General features: G+C 51.2%; 1 protein-coding gene and 1 long non-coding RNA gene across 2 annotated transcripts; one reads left to right on the forward strand and one right to left on the reverse strand.

The window, feature by feature from the left end:
• Positions 1-269: 269 nt before the first annotated feature.
• Positions 270-12453, reverse strand: TSKU (tsukushi, small leucine rich proteoglycan). The gene is made up of 2 exons (XM_011368384.2): positions 12258-12453; positions 270-2814 (listed from the first exon to the last, which is right to left on the reverse strand). The coding sequence occupies exon 2, from the start codon at positions 2804-2806 to the stop codon at positions 1733-1735; it is 1074 nt and encodes a 357-aa protein (XP_011366686.1). The 5' UTR covers positions 2807-2814; positions 12258-12453; the 3' UTR covers positions 270-1732.
• Positions 12454-12583: 130 nt separating this feature from the next.
• Positions 12584-19914, forward strand: LOC105297621. The gene is made up of 3 exons (XR_896368.2): positions 12584-12668; positions 13904-14048; positions 16282-19914. It is a non-coding gene; the product is annotated as an uncharacterized LOC105297621 (long non-coding RNA).
• Positions 19915-20489: the final 575 nt, after the last annotated feature.

Raw genomic sequence — 20489 nt, forward strand, 5'->3', positions numbered from 1 at the left:
CATGCAAGAGCCTGGCAAGTACATGGGAGTCAGGGTGGCAGGGAGAGGGGAGATAAGGAAGGTGGACAGTGTGCAACCTATAGTGAAAGGTACAACCTATTCTTGAGTAACTCCCCTCTCCATGTCACCTCACTTCCCCATCCTGGAAGGTTATCGGGCTTTTCAGGGAAAACCTGCAGCCCAGGGCAGGGCAGGTCCTGATTCATCCTGTGGCCCCAGGGCCCAGCCCAGGGAATGTCAGTGAACAATGGTAAAGTGATGGAAGGAGGGACTCTTTAAAAAATGTTTATTAAACCAAGGACCAGTTAGGTATTGGGTGGGGCTGGTAGGAGAAGACAGAGCTCTCAGTGTCCTGTGGGCATCTTTGTGGGACCAGCCCCCTGATGCCCACATGGCCACTGATGGTTGGCTTCTACCCAACACCTTCTCCCCAACATATCCCTAGGACACACTATTACAAAAGTAAACAAATGAAACTTTTTCTTTTACAAGTGACATTTTTCCATCCCCTACCAGCAGGGGGTGGGGGGTGGGCTGGCTGGTTGAAAGTGACAGTCCATTAAAAAGGCAACAACTTGTACAAAAAGAAGACTAAGGAAAGAGCCCAGGGCTGGGAGCCACCCTAGTAGGGGAGCATAAACTTGGATGAGAGCTGCCTGCCTCCTTCTGCTGCGTTGGGGGAAGATAGGCTATGCAGGCTCTATGAATTCAAGGCCAGTGGGAACTGAATCTAAGAGGCCCCTCCTTGCCACGGCCAGGTGGGGCTCCAAGATTGCGTCAACATGTTGGGGCGGGGGGAGGCGTGCATCTAGAGGCAGTGCCTCAAGGATCAGTGGGTACGTTTAGTCTTGATGTTGGGGGACTGCTCCCGAGTGGGAAACTGGCAGAACTGGGACTGGCATGCCTGTAGCTTCCAGAGGCTCTGAGAGATGAAATGACTTAGCCTGTGCCACACAGCTGGTCACTGGGCCCAGCGTTCCACTCCTGAGGCCCTTGCCTGTCCTCCTGGGGATGACAGGGAAAGGGCATAAACGGCAGGATGTGGGTCTTGGCAGCAAGGGGAGCCCAGAAGGGGAGAGGGATGGCATGATTTAGAGAAGACAGCAAAATGTAAACGTGCCCAGCTGGAAGGCAGGACACTGGGCCCAGTCATGCCTCTGCTGCTATAGTACCTCAGATTAGCAATTTTCCTTCTCTAGGCCTGTTACCCCATCTGTCACATCAGGAGGTGGACTTGATTTTTTTTTCTCCAGTCCTTTCTATAACTAAAATTCTAACCAGGGTCCTAGGGGGAAGAGAAAAAGATAAAGTGGGCCACATGTGCCCAGAGCAAAAGAAACCCATGCCCCTGAGTAACTGGACTGTGGATCCAAGGGGGCGCTCAGCCATAGACCTGAACTCTGACCTTCTTCCTGTCATGGTCAGACTGGTCCAGGCCTGAGAGAAGGCACTTTAGGGTCAAGTGGGGAAGGACAGCAGGGGACTGCTGTTTTGGCATTGAAGACCCTCTGCTTATGGTTTGGGGGTAACATAGACAAAGCAGCAAGACTTTGCTCCTAGGTGTTGGTCCCAGGTCCAAAGCCTCTTCTTAGGTCCACAACTATGTTTCAATGATGTCGCCATACAGGCCTGCAGAGTCCCCACTGGCATTGGCACATTAAAATATAAATTACCCAGGACCTGAGTCAGCCCAGGGCAGCAGTCTTTATGTGGCCCCAGACCACACCATTCGTCACAAGGTGTGGGGATCCCTGGAAGCTGGTTCCTGGGTGTCTATGCAGTGTAGGGCCACCTTGGAGCTTGAGCCAGGCTGCCGGGGATAGGCGCCCTCTCGTACCAAGCGCTGGCACCGCACACCCTGGCCCATATTGATGCTCTGCAGTGCTGGGAAGTGAAGGAGCAGCATCTCAGGCAGGGGCACCAGGTCTGTGCCCGACAGGTCCAGCTCCTGCAGAGAGTCCAGGCCTGAGAACATCTCAGCTCCTGCCCACTTGAGCTTGGGGTTGTTTGACAGGTCTAGGACCTGCAGGCCCTGCAGCTCACGGAAACCATACGGCTCCAGTTTGGGGAGACCCTGCAGGCTGCTCAGTGAGAGGTGTGTCAGGCCGGCCAGCCCCGTGAAGTCACCTGGGCCGATGGCAACCAGTGGGTTCCCGTCCAGGCTCAGGTAGCGCAGGGGCAAGTCCTGGAGGTCCGGCATGGTACGGAGCTGGTTCCAGGCCAGATTCAGGCTCTGAATTGTGGGTGTGGGCAGGCTGGCCCGTGCACGGTGGGGCACGAGGTGATGGATGAGGTTGTGGGAGAGGTCCACTTGCAATGCCCTGCCCTGGCTGTGGGTAGTGAAGGCAGACACTGGGACCTCACGTAGCCGGTTGTGGCTGAGGTTCACGTCACTCAGGGGTGAGCTGGTGAAGCTCTCGGCTGGCAGGGCTACTAGGCCATTGTGGCTGAGGTCGAGGGACTCCAGGTAGCGAAGACGGGAGAAGGCAGTGGGCGAGATGCTGGTGAGCAGGTTGTGGCTGAGATCCAGGCCAGCCAGTGTGGTATAGCCTGGTCCTGCCAACACTGACTCATTCACTGTCTCTAGCCGGTTGGAGGACAGGTCCAGGTGGGCTGTGTCCAGAGGGATGGGCACGGGCACAATGTGGGGGCCCAGGCCACTGCAATCCACTTGTGTCAGGCTGAAGCTGTCAAAGAGGCCGAAGGTCTCCACCTCACATTGGCACCCAGGAGAGCATGGCCGAGTCATCTGGACTCCTCTCACAGCCAGCAACAGCAGTGTGGGCAGCAGCATGGGCCACAGCATGGTGGCAGCTAGAAAAAGAGCCATAGGGGAGGGTTTTGCAGCAGGTATCCCACACAAGTTGGTTCTAACCCCACCCCATAAAACACCAGCTAATGTGTCTAGGCACAGCTGAGAGCTGCCACGAGTACCCCATCCACCCAGGATGCTTTCCCTGAATACTCTTCATTATGTAATTCCTCGTCCCTGTGTCTCTCTGGCTTCAGACTCCCCAGCTGTTTGGTAAAAGGGGTTAGGCCACACTGGAGGATTTTTAACTTTCTTAGATGAAAGTGGGCCTGTTCTGGCTGAAGTGAGAGGGGGGACCTGGAGCCTTCCATGCCTGCTTACCATCTCTGCCTTAGGACATTAAGGAACCCAGCTGGAAAACCACTGGACTAGATGGGTCTTTGGCTGGCCGCTCCAGCTCTCTCAGTCCAGGCCCTATTGGTAGTGGGCGGAGTTCATAGCTTAGGGGTCAGGGTTGGGGTCAGGGTATTCCATTTACTTCTGCTGAGCATGTGCCATGTGTCGGGTACTGTGCTAGCCACCTCACCACACAGTCTTACTTAACCCTCGCAACCACAAAAACTGTTAAGATAGCAATTTCTGTTGCCTTGTCACAAAGAAGGAACTGAGACTTAGAGAGGTTCAGAATGTTATGTATGGCCACATGTAAATGGGAGGGGAACTAGATAGAGCACAGGGAAAGCGTGGTTCACTGTCATGGTTCGGCAGTGGCTGAGCCATGCCTGAGACCCACATTCCAGCCTCTCAGACCGAGGTCTCCCTGCAAGGACTGGCGCTGCCTCATCTCTTTTTGGTGACAATGTCTGAGTCCATAGTCCTAAACTCCCTCACCTGGCCTGTCCTCCAGAGGCAGGATCCTTCATTCCAAATGGGGACCCTGTGTCTAGACTTTCAGATAGACTCTGAGGATACCATCCTAATCCCCTCCCCCCTTGCCCTGCCCCCGCCCTTCTCCGCTGATACAGCTCTTACTCTTCTTTGGCTCTTCCTTTGACCTAGGGCATGCAGCTGGGCTAGTTCACCCATTACACAGATGAAGAAACAGAAGCTCAGAGAGGAAAAGGGTTTTACCCCGAACTAGTAAAAAGCAGGGCAGGATTAGAACCCAGGCCTGTGCAATTCCAATTCCTCTATTTTCATCTGCTGTCTCCAGCAGGACTGGCAGGGTGGCTGGCGGAGAGACAGGATCCAAGAGGGGCTTTTCCCACTGACACTTGCTATGGCACAAGCCATGTCGCCTCCCCCGGCCTCAGTTTCCCTCCCCGTACAATTATCACAGTAGCTGCCACTGATGCCAGGCACTACATGTACACTGCGACATTCAATCCTTATGCCCACTATAGCTCCTTGGATGGCAGTGCTCAGGGAGGGAAAGGGTTGAGCAGTGAAAAGCAGGACAGTCTGTGGTTATTCCCTCCCACCACACAGCAGCCACTCAGCCTGGGACATAGAAGGCACCAAGCCTCACTCCAGCAGGTCTCTTCATCTGGGGTGGCCCTGCTCTGCCCCACTGCCCTGTCTTCCCCCCACCCCTCCCACTGGCCTTCAGGGAGGGATGGTACAGGGACCTGCCCACCTTCTAGACTCGGGTGGGTGGGGAGGGAGCAGCGGGATAGTATTACCACCCTTCCATGAAACTTTAAAGGGGCTGCCACTTGATCTACACTGGCTCTGCATGGGGGCAGGGAGAAGCGGGGTTCTTCTCCCCACCCCACTATGGGAAACCCCTTCTCTCCCACCCCTTTCTTTTGTAGAGTTCAATTTGAGGATTAAATCCAGCCCAGGTGCATTCCGGGCTTGGTCCCAGCTGAGGCAGGACAGAGTGTTCCAATGTCTGGAACCAAAAGGAAAATATTAAATTGCTTTAGGTCCCCTTTGTTCCCTTGGGTGAGCTTTTCACCGCAGAGGTTCATTACCAGTCAGGGCCCTACCTTGCCTGCTAATCAGGTCTGCTCACATCCACCCTTCCTGGGGTTTAAACAAACCACACATACAAAAACAGGCCCTGAGATTACCCTTTGATAAAGGCGATAATATAATGTGCCTATTAAGCGCCAAATGGCCTCTCACGAGCTCCTGCTTATGTAACCTGGAGCCCAAACATAGCCTAAACGTTACCTGTACAGATAGGGGGCCTCTCATCACTCCTCTCCAGGCCTCAGCCTTGTCCCTTGAACCACAAGGCAGTAATTCTTGTCCTGCCGTCTTCATATAAGTTCATTCGACCCTCACTGAAATGCAACGCAAACTGAAAAGCTCTGCACGCATGCAGGGTGGTCATCACTGGGCCACCATGGGCATGGAATTGAGGCAATGCGAGGGACAGCTGATGTAAAGGAAGCAGGGGCACAAAATGAGACCTAACCAGATAGCTGTGCTTGTGAACACTCTGAGGGTGCCCTGGACAGGTTCTTGCTCCGCCCTGGACATTCACATGGAAAGTGCTGACAGGGACGGACAGTCAGAGACAGTCCTCATGTCTCTGGCTAGACACATGTTCTCTCATATAATCCCCAGTCACTCCAGGAGGTCAGCAGTCTTATGCCCATTTTTGAGTGGAGGAAACTGAGAATGAGGAAAGGAAAGCAGCAGAGCCAGGAACTGAACTCAGGCCTTTGTAACCTCATAATTGGTTTGGTTCCAGTGGAACGTGTACTTCTGTGTCGCTGCGAAAAGAAGAGCTATGTGTCGAGAGTCCTAGGGCCAAGCTCCAGCTGCCATTGACTGCTATGACAGCTGGTAGGTGGCAAGCTTTTTAGTACTCAATAGCGCCGGGGCTTTCCTGAGGTCACAGTAGAGCCCAGAGGCCTCTCAGGGGTGTCCCAGGCTGTTGAGAGAAGAGAAGGGAGACATCCCCAAGAGGGGACAAAGGCAGAGGTGTGGGCTGGTGGTCTTTGAGAGTCGGCGACCCTGTTCTGCTTAGAGGAAATGTCCTCTTTGGGGTAACATAAGGAGGGGTGCCTTCATGTGAGTGTCTCAGAGATGCTGGGGTCTGGCACTACTGCTGCACGCCCCTTAGCGAAGGCTCAGGGACCGAGGGGAGGGCAGAACTTTCCCTGGAGGAGACTGAGGGAAGATAAGGAAGATTCCTGGTGGTGGGGCAGAGCCCTTTATACTTTACAAAAGGCCTCTTCTCACTTTCTCACTTGTGATTTGACGCAGGGAAGACTGCCGAGCGGGGTGTGCACCCCTTCACTTTAGCGATGAAGAGAGCATGCAGCGACTTGTCCATGGATCCCCAGTGAGGCGTGGTGACCGATGCTCAGGCTCCAACCTCCTGACCCCAGGCCCAGGGCTTCTCTGGCCCCTCAAGATAGCTACTGACTCTCTTAAGGATCTTAGGGAGTCAAAAATAACACTCAGAAGAGCTTGCAATTTCATGCTGCCATAATGCTAGGTATCATAAGGATAAATTGCATGTCTAAGAAAACTATAACTTATAACTGTGTATTACAAAAACCCAACCTAAATTCTAATTTTGGAAAGTCTAGAAGAAAATATATCAGCAAAACAGAGGTTTTTCTTCAGATAGTGAACTCTAATTTAAACATGACTTAATCTCCTTTCCCCCTCATTTCCTCTCATAGTAAGAAAATATATAAAACACAGTGGGTAACAAAGGCTCCTGATAGGACTGCCTCTTGGCCCTCTCTGCTTTCTCTGATCTTGGCTGGCCACGATCCCTGAGCCTCAGTCTCCTCATCTGTAAAACGGGACATTAATAGCCACCTCACAGGACTGTCATGAAGATGAAACAAAACAGAAGTAAGGCACCTAGCAGGGCTCCCAGCACAGGGGAAGGGCTCAGTGTGGGCTGCCCTGCCTTCCTCCACTGACAGGGAGCCAGTGGGGTGGGGACCAATGGGTGGGCCTGACCCTATCTTCTTCCTCCTTCCTTTAGCAAACATGTATCAAACATGTCAAAGCTCTTATCAGCACCCTCCTGGGGAGCGGGTCTTTCCATGGAGGCCACTGTGTTGTTTCTTTACAGGGCTGCTGGATCTGGGAAGGAATGGGGAATGTGAGTTCCTCTGGACAAAGACACCAGCCTCTCTGCTCTGCAGAGAGGAAAGGCCTTCACAGCGTGAACCGGGCAAGTATGGAGAAAGGGAGAGGCAGACCAATGGCCACCATGGAAGCTAAGGGAGGAAAGGGATCTGTGGCTCCAGACACATCACCTCTTTTCCAAACCCTGACCTACAGATACAAGGTAAAAGATCCACTGATGAATGAGGTTACAGAACACAAGGGTAGGAGGACAAGGACTTAGAAACTACCCACCCTTGCTTTAGGGGACAAAGCATAAGGTCTTCTGGGCAGGGGCCGTGAGTTGGGCCCGTTGTGACTCTAAGGAAAGTTTGCTGATGTCTCGTGAGGTCAAAAGAATAAATGGTGTGGTCCTAATAGTCTCCAGACAGGTCTCTCCACTGTGACACTCCAGGCCCTGCTAGAGAGTCTCTAAAACAACTTTGGCCACATCATCCACCTTCTCAAAAACCTCTCGACTTCGACTTTTACCGACAGAAATCAAGTTCTTCCTTGTACGGGGACATCTGCAAGTTGTCCCCACTTTCCTCCCTCCCCTTCCTGAGCCCCCATCTGAACTTGAATCTACAGCGTTGGTGACAGCCTCTGCTCACATTTACCCCAAACTCAGAGAATTCCAGGGCTGGAAATTCCAGCCCTGCCCGCATCCACCTGGCCTGCCCTGGCCCCGCCAGTGGAATGAAGCCTGTTCTGCCCACTCCTGTGCCACCCCTCCCTCCCTTCCTTGCTCCCCTGGCCTGTCACACCAGACTTTGGGCACACTTCCTCAGACATACATTGAGTAAATTCTCTGCTATTAGTTATTTACCTGCCCATTTCCTGACTTGAAATGGGCATGATCCTGCCTTCTTCACCTGTTAATATTTTCCCACACCTGAAGCCAGAGCCAGGCTTGGTAGGCAGCACTGCTGGATAAAGAAAGAGTCCAGCAGTTAAGAGTCAACCACTGGACTCAGACCTGGTGTGAATTCAACTCCATACCTACTAGCCTCAGCAAGTCTAAACCTGGTTGATTCTCAGTGTCCTTAGAAGGATTAACAATACAGAGCTGGCTAAAGCATTAAGAGGCAGCGTGTGAAGCATTCGGCTATCTGCCACATATTAGTGCTCAGCGCGTGGTAAACAATGATTGCGATGATTTATTAAGCTTCCTGAGGGCAACGACAGTGTCATTTTTCTTTATGTTCCTCCCTAACCAAGTTCCCAATGCATGGCAGGTCCGTTGTGCCAACATTCTCCACTTTGCTGGTATTTGCTGGCCAGGTCCCAAGCTGCCTCTCCTCTGAGAAAATCTCTCTGGGGTTAGGGGTTCTGGCTTGGCCCCCCTGGCCCCAGCTGCCTACCTCTGGTGCTGCAACACAGCATCTCGGGCCCATAGATTTGCCAGTTCCTCACCACAGCTTCAAGAGGGAGTCTCTGGTGCAGGAACAAAGTGGGTGGGGAGCTGGGCCTTGGCCTGGACCAAGGGCCCCAGCACCCACCTAAGACAGGCCTTTGCTTTCACCAGCTGCTCCTCAATGCCTGGCTGCCTCCCACCTTGCTTCCTTCTTCATGAGCTCACTCAAGCTGATGCCAACGAAATCCCCAGGTGCAAATTCCATTAACATCCTGCCCCCCAACCACTTAGTCAGCTCTGGAAATGCAAGGCTAAAAGAATTTCAGGGCCAACTCCTGGAGCCTTGAGGGCTGGCTCTCCCAGCAGGACTGCTAATGGTACACATCTGTATAAACACATCAGCTCACCATGCACTTCTATGCTAGCACCTTGTTTATGCCTCACCACAGTCCTTGACCATGGGGATTACTGTCCCTATTTTGCAGAGAAGGAGACTGATATTATTAAGCTGAGTAGTAGAGGAACCAGGTCTCAACCCCAGAGGTTCTTAGCTCCAAATCCGATGCTCCTTATACCACTGTGCCTCAATGTACAAATGGGCCCATGTAAATGATGGCTAGCTAATCGTGCTGGACGATAATTATGTTTACCTGTCTGTCCTCTGGTGGGCAGGGATGGCGTTAGGTTCATTTTTATGTCCTGGGAGCTGAGCTTTGGGTCTATCACACTATATGAAGATATACCAGGCATGTAGAATACTACCACCTCACCCAAGGACACCACTCAGCCTTTCCAGTGCCTCCCTGCAAGTCATCCTGCAAGGTTAGCAGGTTAGATGGCATCCTATCTCTTCTACAGCTGCATAAAGACACCCAGGAAAGTTCAGTGATCTGTCCAGAGTCAACACAGCCATGGAAGCCAAGGGCTGGACTCAGGATCCAGGTAATTTGACACCCAGTGCCCGGCCTCCTCTGTGACATGATCCCTGATGCAGGTGGGCCCTGGGCCCCAGCAACCTCACCCAAGGAGGATAATCTACAAGGGTAAGGTTCCCAATAGTATTTTTTCCTTCCAGTGTGTCTTCCTCCTGGCCTGGCCTGTTGCAATAAACTTGTTCCTGGCCCTCTGCCTCCAATAGCCTGCCTTGCTGGGCACCAGAGAACAATCTCAACAGAAGACTAGGATCCCACCACTGCTCCCTATTTAAAACCCATCCCACAAAGAGAAAGTGCCAATCTAGAGGCCTGTCTCGCTCTGAGGGCTCTGCCTTTGCACAGGCTGTTCTCTCTGATGAAGATGACAGAGATGGCCTTCTTTTGTCTACCACACAAATTCTCACTCATTCGATTTCAAATCTAACCTGCCTCTCATCTGGCAAAAGGTCACCCTCCCCCTAGGCCGTCCTTCAAGGTAAAACACTTCGTGGTCTGTGGCCATCTCCAAATTTGTGTCCAGCTCCTCTCCGGCATGGGGCTCGGCCAAGTGAAAGAGAATAAACTACATGTGAAAAGCCCTGATCAGAAAGCTTTCCTCTGCTTGGAGAAAGTAACAATTGGTCCAAGCTTGCAGGATAAGGGCTTTGCCAGGTGGTGAAAGCAGGTGTAGGACCATAGTAGATGTTGACTATTGTCAGTGCAAGCCAACAAATGTCCGCACAATGTAATACAGACTATAAATCTCTTCTCATTTTATTAGCACATGTAATTCATTATCCTACCTAGTTGACATTCACAGATCAATGAGACAGGAATTCCTGTCTTCATTTGAAGGAGGAGGATACCAAGAATCAGAGAGGTCAAGTTGCTTGCCCATGGCTACAGAGCTAGGAAGCAATGGAGTAGGAGTAAAATTCAGGTCCTTCTGACTCTAAAAGGCTGGAACAATCAATGGCCTCCAGATTCATCTCCCAGTGTCTAGCACCATCCACAAGCCAAAGGAAAATTTCTTAAATTACCTTTCCCATACTGTCACATCTGTTTAAACCCTCCAGCAGCTCTCTACTGAGTACAAGTTCAAATACCAGCAACTAGGCCTGGCATTCAAGGCCTTCATACTTGGCCACTGCCTTCCTTCCCAGCCTCAAGCTGAATTCTAATCTCTGCCCCCATCTGACCGTCCACAATGCCGACTTCTTCTGTGCTGTTATCAGAGTGCACAGAGCCATGCAGTGCAGTTTCCTCTGTGGGAGACACTTTCTCTCTCCAGGGTATATTCACCTGACTTCCCCAGACTGTTGCATTCCAGCCTTCCTGGACTGCAGGGGCTCCTGGCCCCCCTCACTTCATCTCTAAGTAACTTCAAAGCCACCTCCTCGCCTCTCCTTCAAAAGAGCAAATTAGTGCCAGAGAATTAGTCAAGGTAGAATGGAGACGTGTGTAACATTAAAGTGTTTTCAGGTTTTGGGGTCTCTACCAGTCAGCCTGAAACCAAAGGGAGGAGAGAGGCTGTCAACACCTCCCTTTCCAGAGGGGAAACTGAAGCCAAGAGAGGGAAAGAAAGTACCCACGGTGGCCTCCTTCCAAGGTGAATGGCTTGTGCCCCTCCACATCTACAGCATCTGGCAAAATTCTGGGTATAAGACTGGGGCGGAGTGGGTCCGCTGTGAGATAAGGTGTTAGGGTTATCTTTGGGACGCAGGATCAAAAGCCCAGCAGTCTCCCGTCACCTGAACCCTCCCTCTAGGGTCAGACTTGGGCTCTGCAAGCCTAGACTTCTCGGAAGGGTAGAGCAGGCAAGGAGGAAGGATAGGATAGGCTCCTGAGTCACCTCCTCGCCCGGGCCAAGTGTGGGCGGGCACCGCTCCCAGGCCGGCTCTCGCAGGCTGTGCTGGGTATCCTGACCGCACGCTCGGCGCCACGAGGGAGTTCTCACCCCCATCCTTAACAAGCTGGGCAATTTGCACAGTGCCGTACTGTGGGCCAGGAGCCGGCCCATGCGCAACCAGTATGTGCAAGGTTCCTACGCACCACAGTCCAATTGGGGGTCCGGGAGCCGGCGCCCCGGCCAGGCCCGGATCCTGAAAAGCCGTCACATTCTCACCTACGGGATCGGAGGGCTGATTCCCCCACCCCAGGGGCGGCATGCAAACCGAGAGCGGATCTCAAAGCGGAGCTGGGGCTGGGGACTGGCCTCTCTGCCCGGAGGACACGTCTCTCTGGATCACATACACTCCGAGAAGCGCCGGGCGAGCAACACCGGTTGCCTGCTCCTCTTCTCCAGCTCCTGGCCGGGGCCCAGGACTAGCTGCTTCCCTCTCTCCCCCTAGCTAGTTCGGCCGGGGTGGCCGGCACGTTCCTCCCGCCCTGAGTGAGGCCATTCCCCAGGCACTGCCGATCCCCACCCTCAACCCCCGCCGGTCCTGTCTCGTCCCCTCCCGGCTCTAAGGATCCCAGGAGACGAAAGAGCGTAGCGTTGCCAGCGTCCCCAGCCCAGGCTGCAGCGGGGAGGACCTGAGCTGCTGCCCGAGAAACCGGGAGAAAAGTTTGAAGCCAAGTCCGGGGCCCGGGTGGACAGCAGGGGAGCGAGGAGTTGGGGCGGTGTCCGGCTCTCGGCGCGCACACACTCCACGGACGCCCAATCCCGACACGTCGACAGGCACAGACCACGTACGCGGACACAACGATGCGCCCACCAACACCCACAACCAAACGGGCCCACAAAACGTGGACACAGACGCGAAACAGCCACGCGAAGCCACGGACATACAAAGGCACAGGCAGATGCACGTCCCCGGACCCAAATCCACAAAGACTCACAAACGCGAGATGCACGTGTCGGCACAAAGACCCCCGAGGCGCCGGCCCCTGCCCCCAGCCCCGGCCCGAGTCTTTGTCTCCTGGAAGCCCTCTCCCTCTGGTCGGGTTCCCCCTCCCGCCGAACCCCGGGCATCTGGCGGTCGCTGCTGACACCCTGGGTCCAGGAAAAGTTGAGAGGCCCCAGCCCCGTCCCCCTGGTCCAGCGCCGCCCACTCGCCAGGTGGGGCGGCCAGGTTGGGGTCGGGGGCTCCAGACCTTCGCCTGCCGCGCGGGCTCCCGCTCCGTCCAGGGACCCGCACGCACCCACCTGGAAGCCTGCGCCGCTGCCGCCTCGGGAAGCACACCCAGGCGGCCCGGCCGCGGGCCCTCCGGCCGGCGCTTTTCTCCGTGCGGTGCGGCCCGCCCCCTGGCCCCCGCCCGTCCGCGGGCGAGCCCCCAGCCCGCCCGACGCCCAGTGGCGGCTCCGCCGGCAGTCCAGATTTAGGGAGTGTCGCCAAAGTGTCTGCTTTTCCTGGCGCGCTCCCCGCCCCCCGCCCGCCTGCGGAGCCCGGGTGCCACCCTAGGGAGCGTCTCAAAAGTGCGCACGCTGCTCCCGCCCACTCCAGTCGGCCTCGCTCCCAGCTTCCGGCAACCGGGATCCCTGCCCCCTTCCCGGAGCGCCTGAGCAATCTCAGCAGATGGCCGCACAGTCGGGAACATCTGGAGGTCGCTGGAGAGTGTGAGTGTGTGTTTGTGTGTGTGTGTGTGTGTGTGTGTCGGGGGGGGATGGTAAGAAAGAGATTGGGCGAGGGAGGCTCCCCTCTTCTCGATTTTATCCCCCCCATTTTTTTTAATGAGTGAAAGAGGTCCAGAGACGTTAGTGAGAGGGAGACCTAGAATCCCCAAGCAGAGAGAGACTGGCTGAAAGATGAACCCGCAGAGAAGCAGAAAGGAAAAAGCTGGACTTGGGCACAAAAGCTGGCAGGAGAGAAGAGAGTAAGCAACAGATTTATTTTTTTTTCTGGTATGAATTATCGAAGTTCCGATTGGGATTCTAAGAAGAGAAACTGCATGTGACTAGGCAGCAGTTTATGTCTATATTCCTAACTCTGCAGCCCACCCTCTCTCACCCCTTTGTGGTGAAAAGGGCAGGAAAACTTGCAAAAAAACTAATTAAAATGGGGGTTTGGGGGAGAAATTGCTTGGTGGTTACATTCCCTATGTCGGCGAGTGGGTGTGAGTTTGACTCTCCTAGTCTACAGACAGGAGGAGGGACCCCAACCAAAGGCACAGGGTGGGAGTCTTTGTTGAGGGAGGCTATGGTCTTGAGCCCTGGGCGTCCCAAGAACTTCTTTTCTGTGCAGTTAGGCAGTGTTCCCCCTACAGTGGCCCAGGCTTGCCCACCCAGTCTTTTTGCTCCTTCTTTCCTTAGTACTTTTAAAAAAAATTTTTTTCAATTAAAAATTTTGCTTGGGCTTGTGTATTTGTGTCTGCCTTTGTGTCTAGGGAAGGAGGGAGATGGGGAGGGAGGAGTAGAGGCCACAAGGCAGCAGAATCAAATTTGCCCAGAGAACAGAGTGCTCTTGCAAGTCCTTACCCTGCAGTCAAAGACTGTGGTGGTAGTGTGGCAACTCCACTCACCTGGGGCGAGACCCATGGACCATTTGGACCCTGCCAGTTAGGGAGGCCTAGGGAGAAGGCTAGGAGTCTGTCTGGTCTTATCACTGTGGGATAGGGAGAGCTCCCCCATCTCCTCTCCATCCATCATCGGCCCCCAGTTAGAATTTCATCTTTCAGAACTGGGAGGCCAGTGGGGGCCACCCAGCTCAGACTTCTTGTCAGTTTTTGAAATGGTACTGTAGACCCCATTTGCATCGTTACCTCCTCACAATCGAGCTGAGAGCTGAGTAAACAGGCTGCCGAGAGTCAACTCTGCACCCCCTAAGTGTACTCTGTGCATCTTGAAGCCCTTAGGAGGAGTCAGAGCCCTTCCTGGGCCCCCTCCCCTCCCTGCCTAGAGGGGAGAGAGAGACTTGAAAATCAGAAAAAAACAGCATTCGGAGAGTGCCCCAAGCTTGGACAGGGGTCAGACGCCATTCCTGTCACCTACCAGCTATGGGTAACTTTAGGGAAATTACCTAACCTCTCTGAGGGATTGTCAGGAGTAAACAAGGTCACTTGGTAAAGTATTAGTCTGGCTCACTGGAAGCACCATTGTGCATTGTCATCGCCATTATTATTATTATCCCAAGGTGTCTCCTGTCAGGGTTGGAGCAGAGGCTGGAAAGCCCAGCGGTCTGACCAAGGAATGGTCACCTGACCCTCTGGCCCAGCTAGCCCACTTGCCTGCTACCTCCAACCCTCCTGTGTGTGTGGGGGTCTTTTGTTCAAAGGAACCCCTCTTGGCCCTGACCTAGAGACTTTCAACCTCCTCCCTTGCTGTAGTGTTGTAGAGTGAGGTTTACTTCAGCCTCTGAGAAATGGAGATGAATACTCCACTTCCAGGGAACTGAAGGACGCTAACTCCCACTGCCCTTTGTCTGCAGGGTCGAGCTTGCTGGGCTGGAGGCTCCAGGCCCCTTCAAAGGGCTTCTCACTTACTATAAGCATAACAAACAACCCTTCACATTTGAGCTGGTGGCTGGCAGCTGTTTCTGAGCACTTCTACGTTCATCATATCTCTGATCTTCTTTAATTGGGAGGTGGCCTCCAGGGGATTCTGGTGGGGAATCTCTATCAGCCCTACCCTCCCTCTGCAATGTGCCTCAGTCGATGGTCTCTCAACCTCCAGGACCCCTCTTGTCTGCTGTCCCACCGTACCAAAAAATGGCCTTTATAAACTGCAAATCTGCAAAATGGACCATGACGCTTGCCTGCTTAAAACCTTTCAATGTCAAAATTCCAACTCCTTGGCCAGGCATTCAAGGCCCATGTGACATGCCTCCTTCACTCTGAAGGAGACCAAAAGTTTTGCCTTTTGGAATATTGATTTTAAACTGTATTAAGAAACGAGACTCAGAATGAACCTTTGACCCTTCTCCCTTTCCTGCCCAAGAGATTCAGATGGAAAAGCCTGCTTCCGAGAGGAAATTTTAGGATGTTCACCTCAGCCTAATTTGAATTAAATATGGTAAATAGGAGGACTTCAAGCTGGGCCTTTTAGCTAGATAACCCAGTTTCCCATTGTTTTTGAGTTGCCTAGCAAGAATTTTCCTTTCCTGTGTGTTTGTGTGTGTATTCTGTATTCCTTTCTTACTCAACTACCTGTAAATTGCCCATTCTCGCTTCTGAAATCTTAATACCCCATTCCCCCCTCTTCTCCTTTGTCCAAAATGTCACATATACCCAATCTGTCACTGTTAATTTGATTATTAGCCCAGTTAGACGAACTTAGAAGGTGGGAGGAAAAGTATTAATTTTTTTATAGCCCCACAATCCCCACCTCTTCAGCCTCATTACACATCCCAAGCTCTAGGCCTCTTCACTTGAAACTAAGGGGAGGGAGGTAAGGGAGGGAAGCGACTCTGCATTCTTCAAGTCTCTGACCAAATTCTCCTCCCCTAGGAAACCCTCTGGCAAAGTTGGTCCCTCCTTCCATTATGTTGCCATACTCTGTACTTATGCACTACCACTTTCCCCGTTCTCTTCACCTTCTTGTGGTCATCCTGGCCTTTATCACATGTCAGGGATTGTCTTGGATACTTTTAACGCCATTACGTCATTTAATCCCTATGATAACCACACTAGATTGATAAATGGTGAGGTTCAGAGAAGGCAAGAGATCTGTCTGGGGTTGCACAGCAAGTTCTCGGCAGAGCTAGAACAACAGTTAGGGCTCCAGTGCTCTTTCGATTACCTTACAATCAATGCAAGAAGCAGAATGTGGTAGAGAGGACTTGGAATTTAAGAGTCCCAGGTACAAATCATTGCTCTATTCCTGGCTACCTATAGACTTCTGGCTAGTCATTTCTACCCCTGAGCCTCAGTTTTCTTATAAAATGGGAATAAATAAGAAGCCCCATCTCACAGAAATATGAGGATCAAATAAACTAATACAGATGCAAATACTGTGTGCTTCTAATTGATTTTCTTGATTACTATACTAAAACTGAGGGTAACTAGTTGAAAGGTCTGTTATCTCTCAGGACTCTCCAGACTGGAGGTCAAAGGGGTCATCAGTCCCTTTGGCTGCCTTGCTCATTTCCCCATGTTTTGAGAAAGCTAAGAGGTCTTTCTTTTTCTTTCCCTTAGCATAGCAGTCAAGCCCTGATGAGAAAACCCTCCAAATCCAATGTATTTCCAGGAACCCCAGGATCTCTAATTATATTTCTCCTGCGTTTTCTTCTCCCCAGCTGTCAGAAGCTGGCCGATCTAAAGTTAATAGAGCATCAGGACCACATGAAGAAATAGAAAAGAAGAAATGGAAGAAAAAGAATGCCTGTCCAAGCACCCTTCTGATTCTGTAGGTCTGGGTTGACCTGAGGCATTTTTTTTTTTTAAGCTCTAGTGGTGATTCTAATGTCAATACAGGGATTGGGGCACATGGCAGAATGCCTTAGGGTGTACAGAGTCCTTCCCCATACATTCTCATTTTTAAACCTCTAAGCAAATGTCTTAGGTAGTTACTTATCACCCCCGTTTCACAGATGTGGAAACAGAAGTGACTCATCCAGGGTCACACAACTAGAACTTAAAACGGGCTCTTTGAGGGAACTAGCCATTCTTCTGCAGGGTAGGTTTCTGTGCATGGGCTTTGCTGGTTCTCAGTAGTCACTGAATGATGAACACCCCTCCCCTCCTGCCAAGTCAAATGCTTCTCTAAATATTTTCTCCCACTCTCCCACCTCCATACTTTTCCCCTGCCTGGAATGACTTTCTCAGCCCAAGCTACCAGCTGCAGCCCTCACTGTCTTCTAGCCCTGTTGCCTCCTCCACAGAGACATTTCCATTTCCCACACTTTCTGTTCCTTTGAGCCTGGAAGTGCAGTGGTTTGTGTCTCTGTGCAGTCCCCTCTCCAGCCCTGCCTCCTGCTGTGATTTGCTGCCTCAACATCCCTAGCCGTTGGGGTTCATGCAGATTCTGCCAGTTCTCTGCTGCCTCTATGTCTTTGCCTCTATGTCTGTGCTTCGTATGGTAGTACCCCATTGCCTCACCTCATCTCTTACCATTCAAAATTCAGCTCAGTACCATCTCTTCCAGGAAACCTCCCCTGACCTTCCCATCTCTGCCGTTTGAGGTCCTTCTGTGCTTCCATGGAACAGTGAGGATACCTCTGTCGTGAACAGATAGTTGGTCTCTGCATTGGCAGGTGTTCATCTGAGAGCCCCAGAGAAGGGTGCCCAGGGAGGACGGAAGGTTCTGGGAGTCCTTGTCCCTCTCTTGTTAGCCTGTCAGTCTGCTTCCTGAGGCCTGACAATACTCTCTATCCTTCTGCCCCTCCCCCCATGCACTACTTACTCCCTCTTGTCTGTCCCCTCTTTTGTTCTTCTCTCCTTTTAGTCTCCCAATCCTTAATCAATTCCTCGGACCCTCCTCACTTTCCTCTTTGCCCTGTCTTCCTGGCAAAGACAGACTACCACACTCTGCAGGCAGAGGGCCCCTGACTGGAAGTCAGGACGTGGGATCCCAGTCCCGGCTTTGTTTCCGATTGACATGGGCAAGAACAGCTTATTAATAACGACATATTTGCAGGGCCATTTCCAGGTGACAAAGTTAGTCCGACCGTTGTCTCCTTTGCCCCTCGCTACAGTGCCCTCTGTCTGGGTCGATGTCTCATTTAGATGGTGGTGCAAATGACTAGTCTAGTCCTTAAGGGCCAATGAACTTTGTTATTAGGCTTAGGGTACATGATGACATGATTGCATGCTGTGTGCTCAATGTATTACCTTCTGTCCTAGGACAAATATAATCATTCTTATCTCTTGAGCAAACAAGTTCCATCAAGAGATTTTTTTTTTTTTTTTTTTTTTATGACGGGCTATAGTAAGAAATGGTTATTATTACACAACCACGGATACGGGTACCAGTACATATACATGTACATAAAGCTGAAATAAAAGTTTGACAGAACAATACTTATGCTTACCGCAGGTAATACACTCTGCTACTTTCCTTTCTTTCCTATTTATTCGATCAGGAATAACAGTGGCGATCACAACCTTGCAATTTGATTTCACGTCTCACTAACAGGTTACAATGGGAAGTTTGAGAACTTCTGTTTCAGTACCTGTTATGTTCAAACAAAATAAACCCAAAGAACAACAGAACACATCCTCCAGCCTAGTTGCTCTGTGCTCACTGCTGTCTCTCTTCCCAGCCTTTTCTCTGATACATTCACTTAGAAATATTTACTGAGCATATACTGAGTTCCTCACCTTGTATCAGTTAAACTTCTTAAATGACAGTCTAGATTCATTGTTTTCACTTTCCATTCATCTCCTCTAGAAAACCATAAACTGGTCTTTGCCACTGCTAAGCTCCCAACAATGCTCACCAACCCTCATGTGATGTTTGTCACAGCTGACTCTCCTGGCTTCTCTCCTCATTTTCTCTCATACCATTGTCTGCTCCTCGTTGATCTCCTTTGCTGACTCCTCCTTGGTTCCAGTCCATACATGACTGCTCCCCTGGTTCTTCTCTGCATTCCCTACTCCTCACACTCTGCGATGGGTTCCTGGGGCTGCTCACCCCACCCCACCTCATGCTTCATGTCTTCAGTCGCTTGCCATGCTGAAGAGTGCATATCTTTATTTCTAGCTGTCATCTCTCATGTCGGCCTTTATCAGACCTCTCTGGCCACCTGCCTGCTCATCGTCTCCTTTTGGGAGAGTGCCACAGGCCTTACACTTCATTTGCCTGAATAAAAGACTTAGCTCCCACTCAAACCTGCCCCTCCCGAGTCCTCATCTTAGGGAAAGGTGCCACCATCCACCCAGCTGTCCAAGGCCCCTCTCTCTTCCTCGTCCCTGCATTCAGTGTATCCCTAAGCTTCTCAAATCTGTCCTCTTCTCTCTGTTTGAATTACCTAATCCTAGTTTTCAGATGATGACATTTCTTGCCTAGACCATGGAAGTCACCTCCTCAAGGTCTCTCTGCCTACACATCATCACCTCCAGACCAAGCTCTTTGGAGCAGCAGGAGGATTTCTTTTAAAATGCGATACCAATCTTGTCTCTACCTGGTTTAAAATCTTCTCATCTTCTCATGACTATTGCTTTTACAATGAGGTTGTAATCGTTTCTCGTGACGTAAAGAATCTTGTGTATTCTGGCCCCCGCTACCTCTCCTGCCTCACTTGTCACCTGTATCTCTGTGTCCAGACATACACAACCACCTTTAGTTTTTGGACTAGGTGCCCTCTCCCCTCCCAGCCTTTGGATCCGCTGTTCTCTCTAACTGGAGCACTGGCTAGAGTCTACTGCTTCCTCTGGCTGCAACCTAACTGACAACTATACAGGAGGCCTTGTCTGACCCCCTACAGGTGGATCCTGTGCTCTGTCTGGAGCACTCTCTGCTTCTCCTGTCATGGTCCTTACCACCCTTTGTCAAAATTGGCTCATGCTTGTCCTCTCCACCTCCAGACAGTTAGCCCTGTGAATCTAGGGACTCTGCTGTCTGTGCTTGTCACTGTGCCCCCTAAATCCAGTCAGAACCTAGCACGCAGTAGGCTCTCAGTGAGTATTTGTAGAAGAATGGGCATTTATACTTAATGGATGTTGAAGCATATTAGAACCACTATCGTGTTAGCAAAAGACAGTAATCGGATGTTTGGAACTTCGACTGTTACAATCAGAGTCATAGGACATTGGAATCATGGAAATACAGTGATTGGATTCAGAGAATGTAGATGCATTCACAGAATGACCAGGGACTATTTCAGTTCATCCACTTTCCCACTATGGTCTTGGGCAGATCGATGAAGCCCTTTCTCTGAATTTCCATTTGATTTTTTTTACATCCATAAATAAAGTTTTATTGGAACATAGCCACATCTATTCTTTTACATAATATCTCTGGCTTATTTCTCATGGCAGCAGCAGAGTTGAATAGTTTTTTATTTTCAATTGCAATTAACATTCAATACCTTGGAAAGTGGTAGAAAAGATTCAATGGAATCACTTATGTACAGTGGTTCACACAATCTGGACACATAGTAACTGCTCAGTAAGTATTTATTAGTATCAATAATAATAATCTCTTGCAATAAATATTTTAGAACTCTGGTGTGCAATAAAGCCTTGTTGCACAAGAGGGGTGACTCAGTTCATACGCCTGCCCTCAGAACTGAGACAAGGATATAGAGTAGCGGACAAAGGAAGAGACTTATATTTACTGAGCTCCTGCTATATGCTAGTCACTTTGCTAAATGTTGTAAGTGCCACCATCACCTGTGTGAATGCTCACAACAAACTAGGTGCAATTATTAGTCTGATTTTATAGTTGGGGAAACTGAGGCTCAGAGAGGAGAAGTAGTTGTATGGCTTGCCAGTGGCTAAATGGAGATTTAATCCTCGGGCTGGTGGACCTGAGAGCCCTTGAGCACTCAGCCACACCCCTCTA

This window comes from Pteropus vampyrus, unplaced genomic scaffold (assembly GCF_000151845.1).
Source record: "Pteropus vampyrus isolate Shadow unplaced genomic scaffold, Pvam_2.0 Scaffold141, whole genome shotgun sequence".
NCBI lineage: Eukaryota > Metazoa > Chordata > Mammalia > Chiroptera > Pteropodidae > Pteropus > Pteropus vampyrus.

Coding starts and splice junctions, on each gene's coding strand:
- TSKU (XM_011368384.2), bottom strand. CDS start 2,806: ATGCTGTGGCCCATGCTGCTGCCCACACTGCTGTTGCTGGCTGTGAGA.